The 15898-nt window shown below is 41.9% G+C and overlaps 1 protein-coding gene across 3 annotated transcripts in view; it reads left to right on the top strand.

Moving 5' to 3' along the window:
• The window catches only part of gipc2 (GIPC PDZ domain containing family, member 2), a 76673-nt gene extending 61072 nt beyond the window's left edge, over window positions 1-15601 (top strand). For 2 of the 3 annotated variants that reach the window (XM_078560700.1, XM_078560698.1), the window contains exons 4-6: window positions 8730-8839; window positions 13849-13930; window positions 15273-15601. In XM_078560700.1, coding sequence (XP_078416826.1) covers window positions 8730-8839; window positions 13849-13930; window positions 15273-15424 — 344 coding nt within the window. In that variant the 3' untranslated portion in view covers window positions 15425-15601. The remainder of the gene's footprint in view (window positions 1-8729; window positions 8840-13848; window positions 13931-15272) is intronic. The other variant, XM_078560699.1, reaches the window with a different exon arrangement.
• Window positions 15602-15898: the final 297 nt, after the last annotated feature.

Below are 15898 nucleotides of genomic sequence, written 5' to 3'. Positions count from 1 at the left end.
ATAAAGGAATGGCATGTCATGCTAGCAGGGTTAGATGGAGAAGGGTGGGAGGAGAAGCATATATGCTGGCAAACAGCAGTTGGGCCAAATGGCCTGTTTCTGTACTGCGGACTCAGTGTAGTTTGTGACTGACCCATAACATTACAAAAAAATAACTTCAAAATTGTCATTTTACATTTGGCAGAATGCTTTCTAGAACAGTCTGAGCAAGCAGTAAGCGATGGAATTCAGACAGGGAGCCTGAAGCTGCCATCACCAAGGGAGACCAATTGAAGGCAGTGGGAGTGATAGCTCACGGATTTTAGTAGAATTAGAGTATGCTGGATTGTGATGGCTGAAGATTCCACCTCTGAGGGGCTGAGGAATAAGCAAGAAACAGGAGGGTGTGTTCTGGTTGATCCATGAATTGGGTGGGATATTTTGTGCTGCACAAAAATGCAATTACTATCTCAACTTTTTGCTAATTTGAGTTCTGAAATAGAAACTGAAAATGCTGAAAACACTCAGCATATCATGGAGCATCTGTGGAAAGAAACAGTTAACGTTTCAGGCACTGACCTTTTCGAAGAACTGGAAAATGTTAAAAGATGTTTAATGGGTTTTAAGCGAGTGTGGAGACAAGGAAGGGGTGATAAGAACAGAAACTCCTCTCCTTTTGTTCTTTTCTCCCCACCCCTCCTTTCCCTGCCTCTGGTCATTAACATGAAACATTAACACACTGTTTCTTTCTCTACAAATATTTCATGACTGCCTGAGTATCTCCAGCTTTATCTGCATTTATTTACTGTAACCCAGTAAAACATCTCAAGAAGCTTCACAGAAGTGTGATTAGACCTAATTCGATCACACTACACTAGAATACTTTGTGTAACACTTGTATTGTTCTTCTTCTTGTTTTGCTAACACATCATCCTCCTGTTTAATCAGTGCTAGCACTGAAGTTGGCAGTGAGTTGTGCATAGCACCACTAAGTGGCGGGGATTGGTTGCTCTTGCAGTGCAGCATGTTCTGATAACTCAAATCATAGTGTAACTTATAGAATGCAACAAGTTCTCTATTCTCTTTCGACCAACACCACCAAAACTGATAACTGGGCCTTCATCTCATTTGTAGTACATGGGATTGTACTAGTTAAAAATTGGCTGCAGCCTTACCGTACATAAGTGTCTGCATGTCAAAAATACTTAGTTGGCTGGAAAGCACTTTGAGCTGTAATGAGGACACAATAAGGTCAATATTAATGCAATTGGCTAGAGTGGAGACGAGGGGAGAGGTGTCTGCTGCAGATGCATCTGTCGATGACAGTATAGGTAGGAGTGAGCACAGTCATTGTGGAGACGAAGTCCCGCCTTCACATTGAGGACACCCTCCATCGTGTTGTGTGGCACTACCACTGCGCTAAATGGGATAGATTTTGAACAGGTCTAGAAACTCAAGACTGGGCATCCATGAGGTGCTGTGGGCCATCAGCAGCAGCAGAATTGTACTTGAACACAATCTGTAACCTCATGGCCCAGCACATCCACTCTACCCACTCTACCATTACCATCAAGCCAGAGGATCAACCCTGGTTCAATGAAGAGTGCAGGAGAGCATGACAGGAACAGCACCAGGCATACCTAAAAATGAGGTGTCAACCTGGTGAAGTTATAACGCAGCACCACTTGTGTGCCAAACAGCACAGGCAGCAAGTGATTGACAGAACTAAGCGATCTCGCAACCAATGGATCAGATCTAAGCTCTGCAGTCCTGCCACATCCAGTTGTGAATGGTGGTGGACAACTAAACAATTTGCTGGAGGAGGAGACTCCACAAATATCCCCATCCTCAATGATGGAGGAGCCCAGCACATCAGTGCAAAAGATAAGGCTGAAGCGTTTGCCACAATCTTCAACCAGAAGTGCCGAGTGGATGATCCATCTTGGCAGATGCCAGCCTTCAGCCAATTCAATTCGCTCCACGTGACATCAAGAAACGGCTGAAGGCGCTGGATAGTGCAAAGGCTATGCACCCTAACAATATTCTGGCAAAATTATTGAAGACTTGTGCTCCAGAATTTGCTATGCCCCTTGCCAAACTGTTCCAGTACAACTGCAACACTGGCATCTACCCGGCTATGTGGAAAATTGCCCAGGTATGTCCTGTACACAAAGCAGGACAAATCCAACCTGACCTATTAGTGCCCCATCAGTTTACTCGCGATCATGGAAGTAATGGAAGGGGTCATTAACAGTGCTATCAAGTGGCACTTGCCTGGCAATAAAATGCTCACTGATGCCCAGTTTGGGTTCCACCAGGGCCACTCAGCTCCTGATCTCATTACTGCCTTGGTTCAAAAATGGACAATAGAGCTGAACTCCTGAGGTGAGATAAGAGTGACTGCCCTTGACATCAAGGCAGCTTTGACCAAGTGTGGCATCAAGGAGCCCTAGCAAAACTGGAATCGATGGAATTAGGGGAAAAACTCTCCGCTGGTTAGAGTCATACCTAGCACAAAGGAAAGTGGTTGTGGTTGTTAGTCAGTCATCTCAGCTCCAGGACATCACTGCAGGAGTTCTTCAGGGTAGTGTCCTCGGCCCAACCATCTTCAGCTGCTTCATCATTGACCTTGCTTCCATCATAAGCTCAGAAGTGGGGGTGTTTGCTGATGATTGCACAATGATCACCGCCATTTGCGACTCCTCAGATACTGATTCAGTCCATGTCCAAATGCAGCAAGACCTGGACAATACCCAGGCTTGGGCTGACAATTGGCAAGTAACATTTGCACCACACAAGTGCCAGGCAATGACCATCTCCGAGAGAATCCAACCACCGCCCCTTGATGTTCAATGGCATTACCATCACTAAGCCCCCCACTATCAACATCCTGGGGGTTACCATTGACCAGAAATTGAACTGGACTAGCCATATAAATACTGTGGCTAGAATAGCAGGTCAGAGGTTAGGAATCATGCGATGAGTAACTCACCTTCTGACTCCGCAAAGCCTGCCTACCATCTAAAAGGCACAAGTCAGGAGTGTGATGGAATACTCCCCATTTGCCTGGATGTTCCCACAACACTCAAGAAGCTTGACACCGTCCAGGACAAAGCAGCCTGCTTGATTGGCACCACATCCAGAAACATTCACTTCCCCCACGACCGATGCACAGTAGCAACAGTGTGTATCATCTCCAAGATGCACTGCAGGAATTCACCATGGCTCCTTCGATAGCACCTTCCAAACCCATCTAGATGATAAGGTCAGAAGTGGGGATGTTCACTGATGATTGCACAATGATCACCACCATTTGCAACGACTCAGATACTGAAGCAGTCCATGTCCAAATGCAGTAAGACCTGGACAAAATCCAGGCTTGGGCTGACATGTGTCATCTGACCTTACCATCTAGAAGGACAAGGGCAGCAGACACATGGGAACACCACCATCTGGAAGTTCCCCTCCAAGTCACTCACCATCCTGACTTGGAAACATATCGCCGTTTCTTTACTGTCACTGGGTCAAAATCCTGGAACTCCCTTCCTAACAGCACTGTGGGTGTACCTACACCACGTGGACTGCAGCAGTTGAAGAAGGCAGCTCACCACCACCTCACGGGCAACTGGGGATGGGCAATAAATGCTGGCCCAGCCAGCGAAAGCCACATTCCATAAATGAAAGAAAAGATGTACTTCTTGCCGTTTGTAAGCTGGCCATTGGTGAGCAGGGTGTTTAGTTAATCTGAAGCTGCAGTCAAAATCTTCCATGGTAGAAGCCACCCCTTGATTGCAAGCCTGCAGCTCACAAAGTAAACAGCGGCTGAGGTCAGGCCAGAATGAGACACAATAACTGCACATCAGCCTATCTGGGATTGATTTGTTTGTCTGGCTACCTGATAGGCCTTGGCTTTGTCTCCTACAACAAAACAGGCTGGGAATGATGATGGCGTGCTTCGCTATTCTCCTTATTCACATAACAGCTATAAACTGCATAAATCTGGTTTACAGATGACTGCTGTGTGGCACTGTAGGTAGTATTTTCTTCACTGAGTCATGTGTTCAAACCCGATTCCACAGACTTGAGCATAAAATCCAGGCTGACACTCCCTCTATAGTACTGAGAGCATGCTGCACTGTTGGAAGTCCAACTTTCGATGAAACTTTAAACCAATCCCCGTCTACCCTATCAGGTGCACAGATAAAATATTATGCCTCAATCAAATCACTTTTAAGAAAAATATCCTGTCAATAGGGCACTTAAGGAACTTGTGCATCAGACAGGCAGTACTGATATGTGATGACACTCAAATCTGGCCACTTGGTGGTGCCATGTACAATGTTCTGCCAGCTCAAATGCCTCTTTTCTAATTTGATTAAACAGGCAGGTGATCTGTTACTAAAGGGAATCATCAAGTGGAGAGTCACTAGAGAAGGGAATCAAAAGATATTGCTGGTTTCAGAGAATGTCAAAATCTTTATAGTGCAGAAGGAGGCTATTTGACCCATCAAGTCTGCACTGGCTCTCTGAAAGAGCATTCCACCTAGTCCCACTCTCCTGCCTTATCCTCTGAACCTTGCACATTCCTTCTTTTCAGATAGCAATCCAATTCCCTTTTGAATAACTCGATCAAACCTGCCTCCACCACGCCCTCAGGAAGTTCGTTGCAGACTCCAACCACCCTCTGGGTGAAACAATTTTTCCTCACCTTTTACTACTTTTGCCAATTATTTTGAATCTGTGCCCTCCAATTCTTGATGCTCTCGAGTGGAAACAGTTTCTCACTATTTATCTTGCCCGCACCCCTCAGGATCTTGAATATCTCTCTCAATTCTCAGCCTTCTTTTGTTCAAGGAAAAGAGTCCCAATCTCTCCAACCTATCCTCATAGCTACAGTTCTTTACCCCTGGAATCATTCTTGTGAATCTCCTCTGTATTCTCTCCAATGCTTTCACACTTTTCCTCAAGTATGGTTCCTAGGACAGGACACAGTACTCCAGATGAGGCCTTTGACATGACCTCCTTACTCTTTCACAAAACCATGTTGACTCTGTTTGATTGCATTAAGCTTTTCTAAATGTCCTGCTATTTCTTCCTTTAATGATGGACTCTAGCATTTTCCCAACAACAAATGTTAGGCTGACTGGCCTGTAGTTTCCTGCTTTTTGTCTTCCTCCCTTCTTGAACAGAGTAGTCACATTAGAGGTTTATTATTAATAAAGCCTAAGTTAATATATGCTTTATTAATTGCTCTCTCAACATGTCCTGCCATCTTCAATGACCTATGTGCATAAACACTGAGGTCCTTCTGTTCCTGCACCTCCTTTAGAGTTTCTCCTTTTATTTTATACTGTGTCTCTATGTCCTTCCTGCCAAAATGAGTCACACTTTTCTGTATTGAACTTTATCTGCCACTTGTCTGCCCAATCCACCAACATGGATTGTATGGAGAGTGTCCAATCAAAAACTAAGGCATACAAAGCGGTGAAAACTAGTGGTAGGCCAGAGGATTGGGAATTTTTTAGGAACCAGTAGCGGATGACTAAAAAGCTAATAAAGAGGGAGAAAATTTATTATGAAAGTAATTTGGCAAGAAATATAAAAACAAGCAGCAAGAGGTATGGGTGTATGAAAAGGAGGGAGGGAGACAAAAAGCAGGAAACTGTAGGCCGGTCAGCCAAACATCTGTTGTTGGGAAAATGCTAGAGTCCATTATTAAGGAAGAAATAGCAGGACATTTAGAAAAGCTAAACACAATCGAACAGAGTCAACATGGTTTTGTGAAAGAGAAACCATGTTTGACAAATTTGCTACAGTTCTTTGAGGATATAACAAGCAGAGTTGATAAGGGGGAATTGGTAGTTGTGTATTTGGATTTCCTGAAGGCATTTGATAAGGTGCCACATAAAAAGTTATTGCACAAGATAGGAACTCATGGTATTGGGGTAATGTATTAACATGGATCAAGGATTGGTTAACACACACAAGACAGAGAGTCGGGATTAATGGGTCTTTTTTCAGGTTGGAAAGACGTAACTAGTGGAGTGCCACAAGGATCAGTCCCAGGGTCTCAATTATTTACTATCTATATTGATGAGTTGGAGGAGGGAGCAGAGTGTAATGTATCCCAATTTACTGACGATACAAAAATAGGTGGGAGGGCATGTTGTGATGAGGAAATAAGGAATCTGCAAGGGGATGTAGATAGATTGAGTGAGTGGGCAAAAGCTTGGCTGATGGAGTTTAATGTAGGAAAGTGAGGTCATGCACTTTGGTATCAAGAATCAAAAAAATAGCGACTCCAAAAAGTGCAGCACAGAGGGATCTGTGCATGAAACACAAAAGATTAGCATGCAGGTGCAGCAAGTAATTAAGAAGGCAAATGGAATTTTGACCTTTATTGCTAGGGGGTTGGAGTTTAAAAATAGGGACGTCTTGTTACAACTGTACAGGGTGTTGGTGAGGCTGCACCTGGAGTACTGTGTACAGTTTTGGTCCCCATATTTAAGAAAGGATATACTGGCATTGGAGGCAGTTCAAAAGAGATTCACTAGGCTGATTCATGGGATGAAGGGGTTGACTTATCAAGAACGGCTAAACAGGTTAGACCTTTATAGTTACAGTTTAGAAGAATGAGGGGTGATCTTATTGAAACGTACAAGATTCTGAGAGGGCTTGACAGGGTAGATATTGAGAAGATGTTTCCACTAGTGGTGGAATCTCGAACAAGGGGGACATAGTTACAGAATAAGGGGACACTCATTTAAAACTGAGATGTGATGGAATTTCTTCTCTGAGGGTGGTGAATGTTTGGAATTCTCTATCCGAGAGAGTTCTGAAAGCTAGATCTCATAGTATTTAAAGAGGAGGTAGATAAATATTTGAAATATTAGGGAGTTGAGGGCTATGAGGAGCTGGCACAAAAGAGGAGTTGAGGCCTGGGACAGATCAGTCATGAACTTATTGAATGGTGGGGTAGGCTTGAGGAGCTGAATGGCCTACTCCTATTTCTTATGCTCTTATGTCCTTTTGAAGTTCAAGACTGTCCTCATCACAGTTGACAACGTTTTGAATCTTTGTATGAAGTTCAAATTTTGAAATCATGCCCTGAACACCTCAGGTCTAGGTCATTAATATATTTCAGGAAGAGCAAGGGTCCCAACACTGACACCTGAGGAACTCCTCTACAAGTCTTCCTCCAATCTGAGAAATAACCATTTATCAATGGTTGGCAATGTCAAATTGACTGATCATGCTCCTGTGACACATCTTGAGATGTTTCAATACATTTATGGTCACTATATGAATGCAGGTTATGATACTGGATTAATAATCCAGAGGTTCAAAACACACCATGACATTTTGTGCAATTGAATTCACTGAGTCTTCAAGAGCTTCTAGTTTTGATGCAAGGTCGCTGGCCAGAAACATTAATTCAGTTTCCCTATAGATACTGCCTGGCGGCTGGGCTTATCCAGCATTTTCTGTTTTTATCTCGGAACTTAAATGAGCATAAATCAAGGTGCGACTACACTTCTACCCATCTATCTCTGCCTAACATGATATTCTGCCCAGATCACCCAGTACACGGTTCCTCTGTCTCCTGTTTTTTGCTTGTACCTCAGAACTCACCTGATCATCAGAGATTGAATGTTCAGCTGATATAACACTACATGCTGTAATTCTTCTGAAGGCACTGGGCTATCACTCCCACTGCCTTCAAAAGGCTTCCCTCAGCGATGATGGCTTCAGTCTCCCTGTCTGAATTCCATCATGTTCTCCTTGAACGGATACAATGTGAGCTGCTCTGTCAAATGTAAATTCCAATTTAGAAGGAAGTGATTTCTTTCTAATATTTTCAGTGAAGGGCAGGACACGAACTATATTGCATTACATCAAGTGTATAGAACAGAAATGGACCATTTTGCTTGACTAATGCATGCTGCATTTATGCTCCACAAGAACCTGCTCCCACCCCTCCTCCTCTTATCTTAACTTAACCTTTTGTTCTTTTCTCCTTCACACCCTTACCTAGCTTGCCCTTAAATGTTTCCATGCTATTAGGCTAAGCTACTACTTGTGGCAAATTCCACATTCTCACCATTCTCTGGCTAAAGAAGTTTCTTCTGAATTTCTTGGGATTTATTGGTGACCATCTTAAATTTATGACTCTAGTTTTTATCTCTCCCCTGTCTCTAGCCCTCTCTCAAAAGTGGAAACAACTCTATATCTAATCGGAACATTTCATAAAGTACCCTGTTAGATCACTCCTTAGCCTTTTCTTTTCTCTACGATTGCATTATTAGGCCAGACATTTCTGAGTGGCAATCTAAGGTGGAATAGTAATGCAAGTCTGCCTTATCCATTCTTTCAGGCTGTTCAGCTCCTCTGCTGTTTGTTGGATCCTGCTCTGTGGAAATTGGCTCCCATTTTACCCTATATTTCAGTGACTTAACTTCAAAAGTAATAAATTGGCTTTGAAGCATTTTGTCTTAGGGACGTGAAAGGCTCTATATAAATGTGATTTTTTTTTCTGTCGCTGTTCTCTTTCTATGCTACACAAAACCTTTTTATGATATGATAATTTGACATTATATGTGTTATGACGTGTAGATGAATGAAGAGTTGTGACTTGTTATAGCTGTAATTTACTTGGAAAATATGACTTAAGCTAAAATTGTTTTTCCTCATTTTGTGAAATTTGGAGATATTTTAAGTTAATTTAGATTTTTCTTTTCCTTCCTTGTCAGAAGGAATTGAGCCAAGGTCACGAGGAAGACCTGGTGGTGACGGCAAGATTGGCGCAGGGAGAGGTACACTACGATTACGTTCAAAGGGACCTGCAACTGTTGAAGAATTAGTAAGTACTGCAGAAATGAATGGGTTCCTGAACAGAGTTTAAATATTTAGAGTTCCAAATCCATTTCATTCAAATAAAAATGTTGCTTTCTTTGTCCTGGAGAGTGGAACTTTTAACACTGATTTAAGCATTCTCAGGTCATGCGTTGTACTGACACATAATAGTGTAAAGCTCTCCCTCTCCTGCCCCAATATGTGCCTCAGCCTAAACCCCTCTCAAACTCCTGGTAGTGTATCCGTGTGGCAGTTTTTTGTTCCGTTTCTCATGTCAGCCAGCCTGTGAGATTGTTGATTAGTAATGAATAGACAACAGTTTGTGTTTTAGATCCATTTCCAGTAGAACATGGGTCTTCACTTTAGTAGAGAAACTAAGAGGAAAGTTGGTGGAGCACTTTATAATTATTGCTGAAGACAGCATGACGTTACTGAAGCTTTTTGTCTTGCACTCATCAGGACAAATGCAAGAATGCCAAATTTCAAAAGCTGACAATAATTTATACGACAGGAGAAAAGGGTGCTGATTGGTTGGGAAGCTGACACTGTAGCCCAGGCATTGACCTGGAGAAAGCAGTGGGGAATTGCAGGTTCCCCAAGCTCCTGGGTAGTTCAAAAAAGGCACAAAGCTTGAACATGTCCCTTTTGTTTGCAGAGAACGGCTCCTGTGTATGAATGTACGTCGCTTCTAGCAAGCGTATGAGCTCGACTGATTATCTTAAATGGGTTGTTAGTGTAGCTATTAGTGCACTAAGGATTGTTCAGCTAGTGCGGTCCAATGTGGAATCACATCTAACGATAGATGTTTTGGGTTTTACAAATGTGGGCTGATTGAGTACTGTCTGTATGCTACCTACTGTGAAGAACAATTAAGCAAACTTTGATAAGATGGATGTGGTGAAACTCTTTGCACATATGAATGAGTCCAGAATAAAGCAGTGTAAATATAAGATTGTCAAAAACAAATCAGATAATTGAGAAAAATTTCTTGACACAGACAGCAGAGAATAAAGAACTGTCTGCTACATGGAGTGGTTGAAGCAGATAGCATTGATGCATTTAAAGGGAGGCATGATGCATACTTGGGGAATAAGTGTATAGTGGGATATGGGGGCAAGGTGGAAAGTGGTATCTAGAATGGGAGGGTAGAGTAGGAACACCAAAATAGATCTGCTGGGGACAAATAGCCTGTTTCCATCTATTAAGATTTCTGTTTCAATACTATTATACCTCAGTCATGAAGCTATTAATGTATATAATTTTATTGGAAAATATTTTTCTTTTAAAGTAGAGGTTTAGTTTGTGGGTGTGTCTTAATTGGATTAAAGCCAGCTAGTCTGGGTGTTTTGAGATGTAAGGGACGTGGAGTGCATTTGCATTTTTTGAATAGAGCATCAAGAAGTGGGGTGAAATCTGGCACCTAGCTAACAGAGACCAAGCAATCTGTTTACATTACTAATAACATTTGTACTATGAAAGAGGTTTAATTGTTAGAAGGGGTGGAGTTCGAAGAGGCTGGTAATACAATGAGAATTTACGTTCAATGAGCTATGCTAGGTATAACTTCAGTTTTGTGTGTGCAGGGCAGAGGCAATGTAAGATCACAGTAGCTGTAAGCCTACAACTGTCTCCACAGGAACCAAAGTGAGAGGAACCTCATCTTGAATTTGTAAAATGAAAATGCATTGCCTGGTGTTTGGTTAAGTCTAGGGGTTGCTGTTGCCTTAATGGAGATTAGTTTGGAAATTTGTTAAAAGTTATGATAGTAATTTGTAGCCGCTTGTATATATTTAACTTGTGTAAATTAGTAAAATGTTTCATTTAGTTTAATATAAAACCTCTCGAGAACTGGTGGTCTGATTCCTGAATTTAGAGTTGCATCTCAAACATACCACTTAAAATATAGGTTATGACAGTCGTTTTAAGTTTCCCTCTGGGATTTTTAAATAATTCAGCTTTACCAACTGCTGTCTCATAACACTCAGCTAATTCCTGTATACTTTGTGTCTAATACCTGAGCCTGTGGAAATATGAATTAAATTAGCAGCAACATCGACAATTTGCATTTATATAACACCTTTAATGTAGTAAAACATCTCATTATACTCTACAAGAGTGATTATCAAATATAATTTGGCATTAAGCCACAAAGAGATATTAGGACAGGTGATGAAAAGTTTTGTCAAAGTGAGGGTATAAGGGAGGAAAGAGTTAGAGACAGAGAAATTTAGGGAAGGAATTGCAGAACCTAAGGTCTAGGTAACTGCAGGCACGGTCACCAATGGTGGAATGACTAAAGTCAGGGACGTGCAAGAGGCCTGAATTAGATGAGTGCAGATAGGGTAGGAGGAGCTTGGAGGGATAGGAAGGGATGACGACATGAAGGGGTTTAGAAGCGAGATGAGACTTTTAAAATTGAGCCATTGCTGAACCAGGAGTTAATGTATGTCAGCGAGCAAAGGGGTGATGGGTGAAAAGAACTTGGTATGAGTTAGGATATGGGTAGCAAGAGTTTTGGATGTGATCCAGTTTATAGAAGGCGCAAGGTGGACGGCAGAGTCAAGTCTAGGGGTAATAAAGGCAAGGGTGAGGGGTTTCAGCAGCACATGTGTTGGGGCAGGGACACAGATGGACAATGCTGAGGAAGTGGAAGTCAGTGGTCTGTGATGGAGAGGAAATGGAGTCAGAAGCTCAGCTCGGGGTCAAATAATTTGCTCTTTTAGGAATGTATTGAATTTCTTTTTTGGAGGGGGAACATGCTGCTTTTATTTCTAATGTGTTAATTTAAATCGTCTAGTTTGAAACCTGTTAATAGGGACCCACTTTGAGCCAGATGCCTCTGCAGTTTTTAAAGCAAATACTTTATTTATTTTGAAATAAAAAAAGGAGAATGATGGAAATGCTCTGTCCACCGATGCTGTCCGACCTGCAGAGAAACTGGGTTAACATTTCATGTCTGTGACCTCTTGTTACAACTGGGAAAGATTAGAAAGGTAAAAATTTTGAGCAAGTGAAAGGGGAAAAGTGGGAAGAAGCAAAAAAGGGAAGGTCCCAAGACCTATTATGTTCCTAACTTTTCCCAGTTCTAATGAAAGGTTACAGATCTGAAATGTTAACTGTTTCTATATCTACAGATGCTGCCAGACCTTGAGTATTTCCAACATTTTCTGCTTTTAATTCTGATTTCCAGCGCCTGCTTTTGCTTTATTATTTGAGCTAGCGACAGAAAAAAAATCTTCACAGGCTGATATCTGGCACATAAGATCCAATCAACATCACTGAGGCATGATGCACGTGAATAAACTCCAGCTTTACTACTCCAATCTCAGCTTTAAGATGACCCAGTGAACAGGAAACGGAAAGCACCAAGTTCTCTGTTCTGCTTCTGGACAGACTGACAGACATCCAGCACCCCCCACCCACCTCCTGTTTGTTCCCAACACATTTCACAAATGAGTACGAAATCTTGTCTCCAATTATGGGCAACACACTATATGAAAGATGTGAAGGCCTTGGCAAGAGTGCACAGGAGATTTAATAGAATGGTATGAGGCATGATGAACTTTAGTTATGTGGGAGACCAGAGAATTCTTCTTGAAGCATAGAAGCTTGAAGTATTCATAAAACTGTTTTTTTGTGTCGCAACGCTAGGAGGAGCACTTCCTGCACACGCACACAGTGTCAGTGTTAGCTGGCTGTAGTAAAACAAACAAATTGGCTAGACACAGGCAAACAATAAAATTCAAGTTACCCATTTTAGGTCTGTTTAGCCCTTAACAAATTGCAAGTACTTGTATATAGTTTGCCTGTAATTTAGCATCTGTACCCTCCGTAACAAATGCTTCTGACGTTTCAGTAAATGATAGACGATTATATAATCAGGGAAATTTCAGTAAATGGGATTCTATGAGCTCTGAGACGGTGGAGAATTGATTGTAATTTTTTTTTGGCAAAAATCAATTAAAAAAAACTATTTTGAATATGACATTAAGGAAAAAAACCTCATGCAGGATTTGAAACAATGACCCTGGGATTAAGAGCGCCATTATCTATCAACTGATGTTTGTGAACTTTTTGCATAAAGCATTAATATGCTGGGAGGATGAAAAATGGTATTCAATATATTTTGCTCATATATTACTCATACATTTTGTTTATTTTCATGGTCTGATTATTTTGGATTGTGGCAAATTAGTTGATGTTCTGTGTGGGGGCATGAACCCCTCTGTGGATGCAGTTGTTTCCCTTTCAAAGCCCCCTGGTTGTCTTTTTCGACCCAGAGTGGAATTGGTGTGAGGCATGAAGTGTCAGTTCACTTTCCAGGCCTGTTTTCCTGCCGGTTCTTTATTAAACTGTCTTAACAATAGAGTAAAAATTCCATCCTGCCACCGACCGGGAAGACGTCAGGACTCGTTGCTCGTGAGCCGGCGGCCGCACTGTGGGCTGAGTGCGCGTGCTCAACTGTTCCTGGCACCTTTCTGGTCGGTGGCAGGAGTTAGTATAGTCAGAATCATCAAGACTTTGATAGAGTAAACAGAGAGAAACCGTTTCCACTGGCAGGAGGGTTGATTATCAGAGAACACAGAAATAAGATAATTGGCATAAGAGCCAGAGGGGAGTTGAAGATTTTTTTTAATTTAGTGAGATAGGATCTGGAATGCTTTGCATGATGGGTTAAGTGGCTTCTTGTGCTGCAAGATTCTACGATCCTGTATGTAATTCTGCTGCCTTGGTAAACATTTGTCCTACAACTAACACCTAACCCTTCCCACTTCCAGATTATGGGGCTATTTATTTCCTTGCTGTTTGTGCTCAAGTTGGCTGCTGTACTATGTTACAATAGAGATCACACTTCAAAGATAATTCATTAGTTGTAAAGTGCTTTGGAACACCCCGAGGTTGTAAAAGGAACTTATATTAGAGTGTGAGGATCTTTGCTTTTGTATGGTATATTTGTTGATCGTCTTACAGTTCGTAGTCAACTGACTTTTATTCTTTAACGTTTTTTATCAACAGCCCACCGAATTCGAAGAAAAGGCAATCAGTAAAGTTGATGACCTATTAGAAAGTTATATGGGTATAAGGGACACAGAACTAGGTGAGTTTATTATTTTTCATAAGCTTCGATCTCATAGCTGCCTGCAAAATATGTTTTTCAATCTCGCGTTAGTGTTCCACTAGGATTTCAGGGTGCAAATGTGAAATTTTGTACTATGTCCACTTAGTGCAGAAAAACATATAGCAGTATAAATTTTCTACTTCGAAACCTGGGTTATTTAAGGTGCATATTGAGCTGCCTAAACAAGGAGAGCAATTTGAATGGACCAATTCGAGTATCGCGCAATATTTTAGCTTATTGACTTAAACTGTGAAAAGACGAGGGGCCACAGGTTCTAACCAAGTAAAAGACAAATGTTGGCCTGATGTTTAGGAAGATGTTCAGAGTGACAAATGCTTGGAACAGGTATCAGATGCTACATGCATGCTAATGAGCAGTGGAAGTAAGGGTAGATCTTGAAGCCTTTTCTGGATAAATGAGCTGTATTACGTGACCTGAATCCTCCACCTCCACTTTTTGAAATACTAATTTTTGTCCTGCATTGGCACAACTATGCTAATATGCTCACTGAAAATGCTGCATTTCCCGATCGATTCTCTGACACCCTTGTGTTATGCACTGCATTATAGGTAAATGGAATTTGCTACCACAAAGGATTAGTTGATGTGAAAAGCATAGACTCATTTAAGGGGAAACTAGATAACTACATGAGGAAGAAAGGATTAGAAGGTTATGCTGATAGGGTTAGAGGAAGTAGCTTGGGAGGAGGCCTGCGTGTTATAGTCAAGTTGGGCCGATTGTCTGCAATGATTTGCTCGACCGCTACAGTGTTAAGAGCCAGCCATCTTGTGCAACTGACCCGTGTGTTCCCAAGAGGTCTAATTTTGGAATAACCTGACATAATCATGTTCACAGAATCATGCTCTTAGCCAGCAATGCAGACTCCTTTATAACCATCCCTGGATATGTTTAACCCCACTGGCAGGCTAGACCTCGCGAGGTGGGGCACAGTCAGGTGAGTGGCTCTGGGAGTCCTGAACCTTGAACTTCAGGTTAAACGCTCAGAGCAAGCTCATCACCTACCGCCCCTCCTCTAACTGGCAAGTTGATATTTCTTCATATTGTCTGTCACCTGGAGCGAGCTCTGATGGAAGTAAAGGCACCAAACGTACTCTGGGTGAGGGGACTTCATCAATGTCTGCCACCAACAGTGGCTTGGTGGTATCATCATTGGCTGAATCCTGAAGGGCCTAGTTGCCAGACCGAGCCTGTGTCAGGTGGTGACCGAACTAACATCCTGTGAAGTGGTATTGATGTTTTCGTACTTTAAAGGGGCTATATAAATGCAAGTTGTTATTAAAACCTGTATTTTTATTCCTAGCTGCGACCATGGTTGAGGTGGGAAAGGACAAGAAAAATCCTGATGAATTTGCTGTCGCACTTGATGAAGCTCTTGGAGACTTTGCTTTTCCGGATGAGTTTGTCTTTGACATTTGGGGAGCGATAGGCGATGCTAAGAAGGGAAGACTTTAGTGCCAACATTTCTATAGGGATCAATGGACAGTGAAACTCTTCATTGTTCCCTTTTTAATGTCAAATGGACAATTAACTTTTGTAGCCTGAAAGTTGAATGAATGCAGTTTTAATTGAAACGATTGATTCACCCTGTGACTTCTGTCCATCTGTGCTATTACAGCCTAGTTTTATCGAGTGCTTTTGGTTTTATAAACTCTAAACAAAAGGGCTGTAATCATAAGCATAAAGCCATATAAAAATACAGCCGATGAAATAGAGCATTCCCCATGCCATCCCGCTCCCCTTCCCGCCATCCAACACCCCCAAACATGGCTTGTTAGGATTAGCCTCAGCACAGATCCACTTTTTCCAAGAATATCAATGAATTGAGCGATTTATCCCCTCTATTCCTCCATGATCTCTGCTGGAGGGCAGCATTTGATGCAAATATAAAGGAGGCTGAGTTGGATTGAGAGATCAGAATGTGCCGCC

The sequence above is a fragment of the Cetorhinus maximus genome, chromosome 17 (genome assembly GCF_964194155.1).
Source record: "Cetorhinus maximus chromosome 17, sCetMax3.hap1.1, whole genome shotgun sequence".
Classification (NCBI taxonomy): Eukaryota; Metazoa; Chordata; class Chondrichthyes; order Lamniformes; family Cetorhinidae; genus Cetorhinus; species Cetorhinus maximus.
The sequence above is the reverse complement of the archived record's forward strand: the minus strand, read 5'-3'. Positions and strand labels throughout refer to the sequence as shown.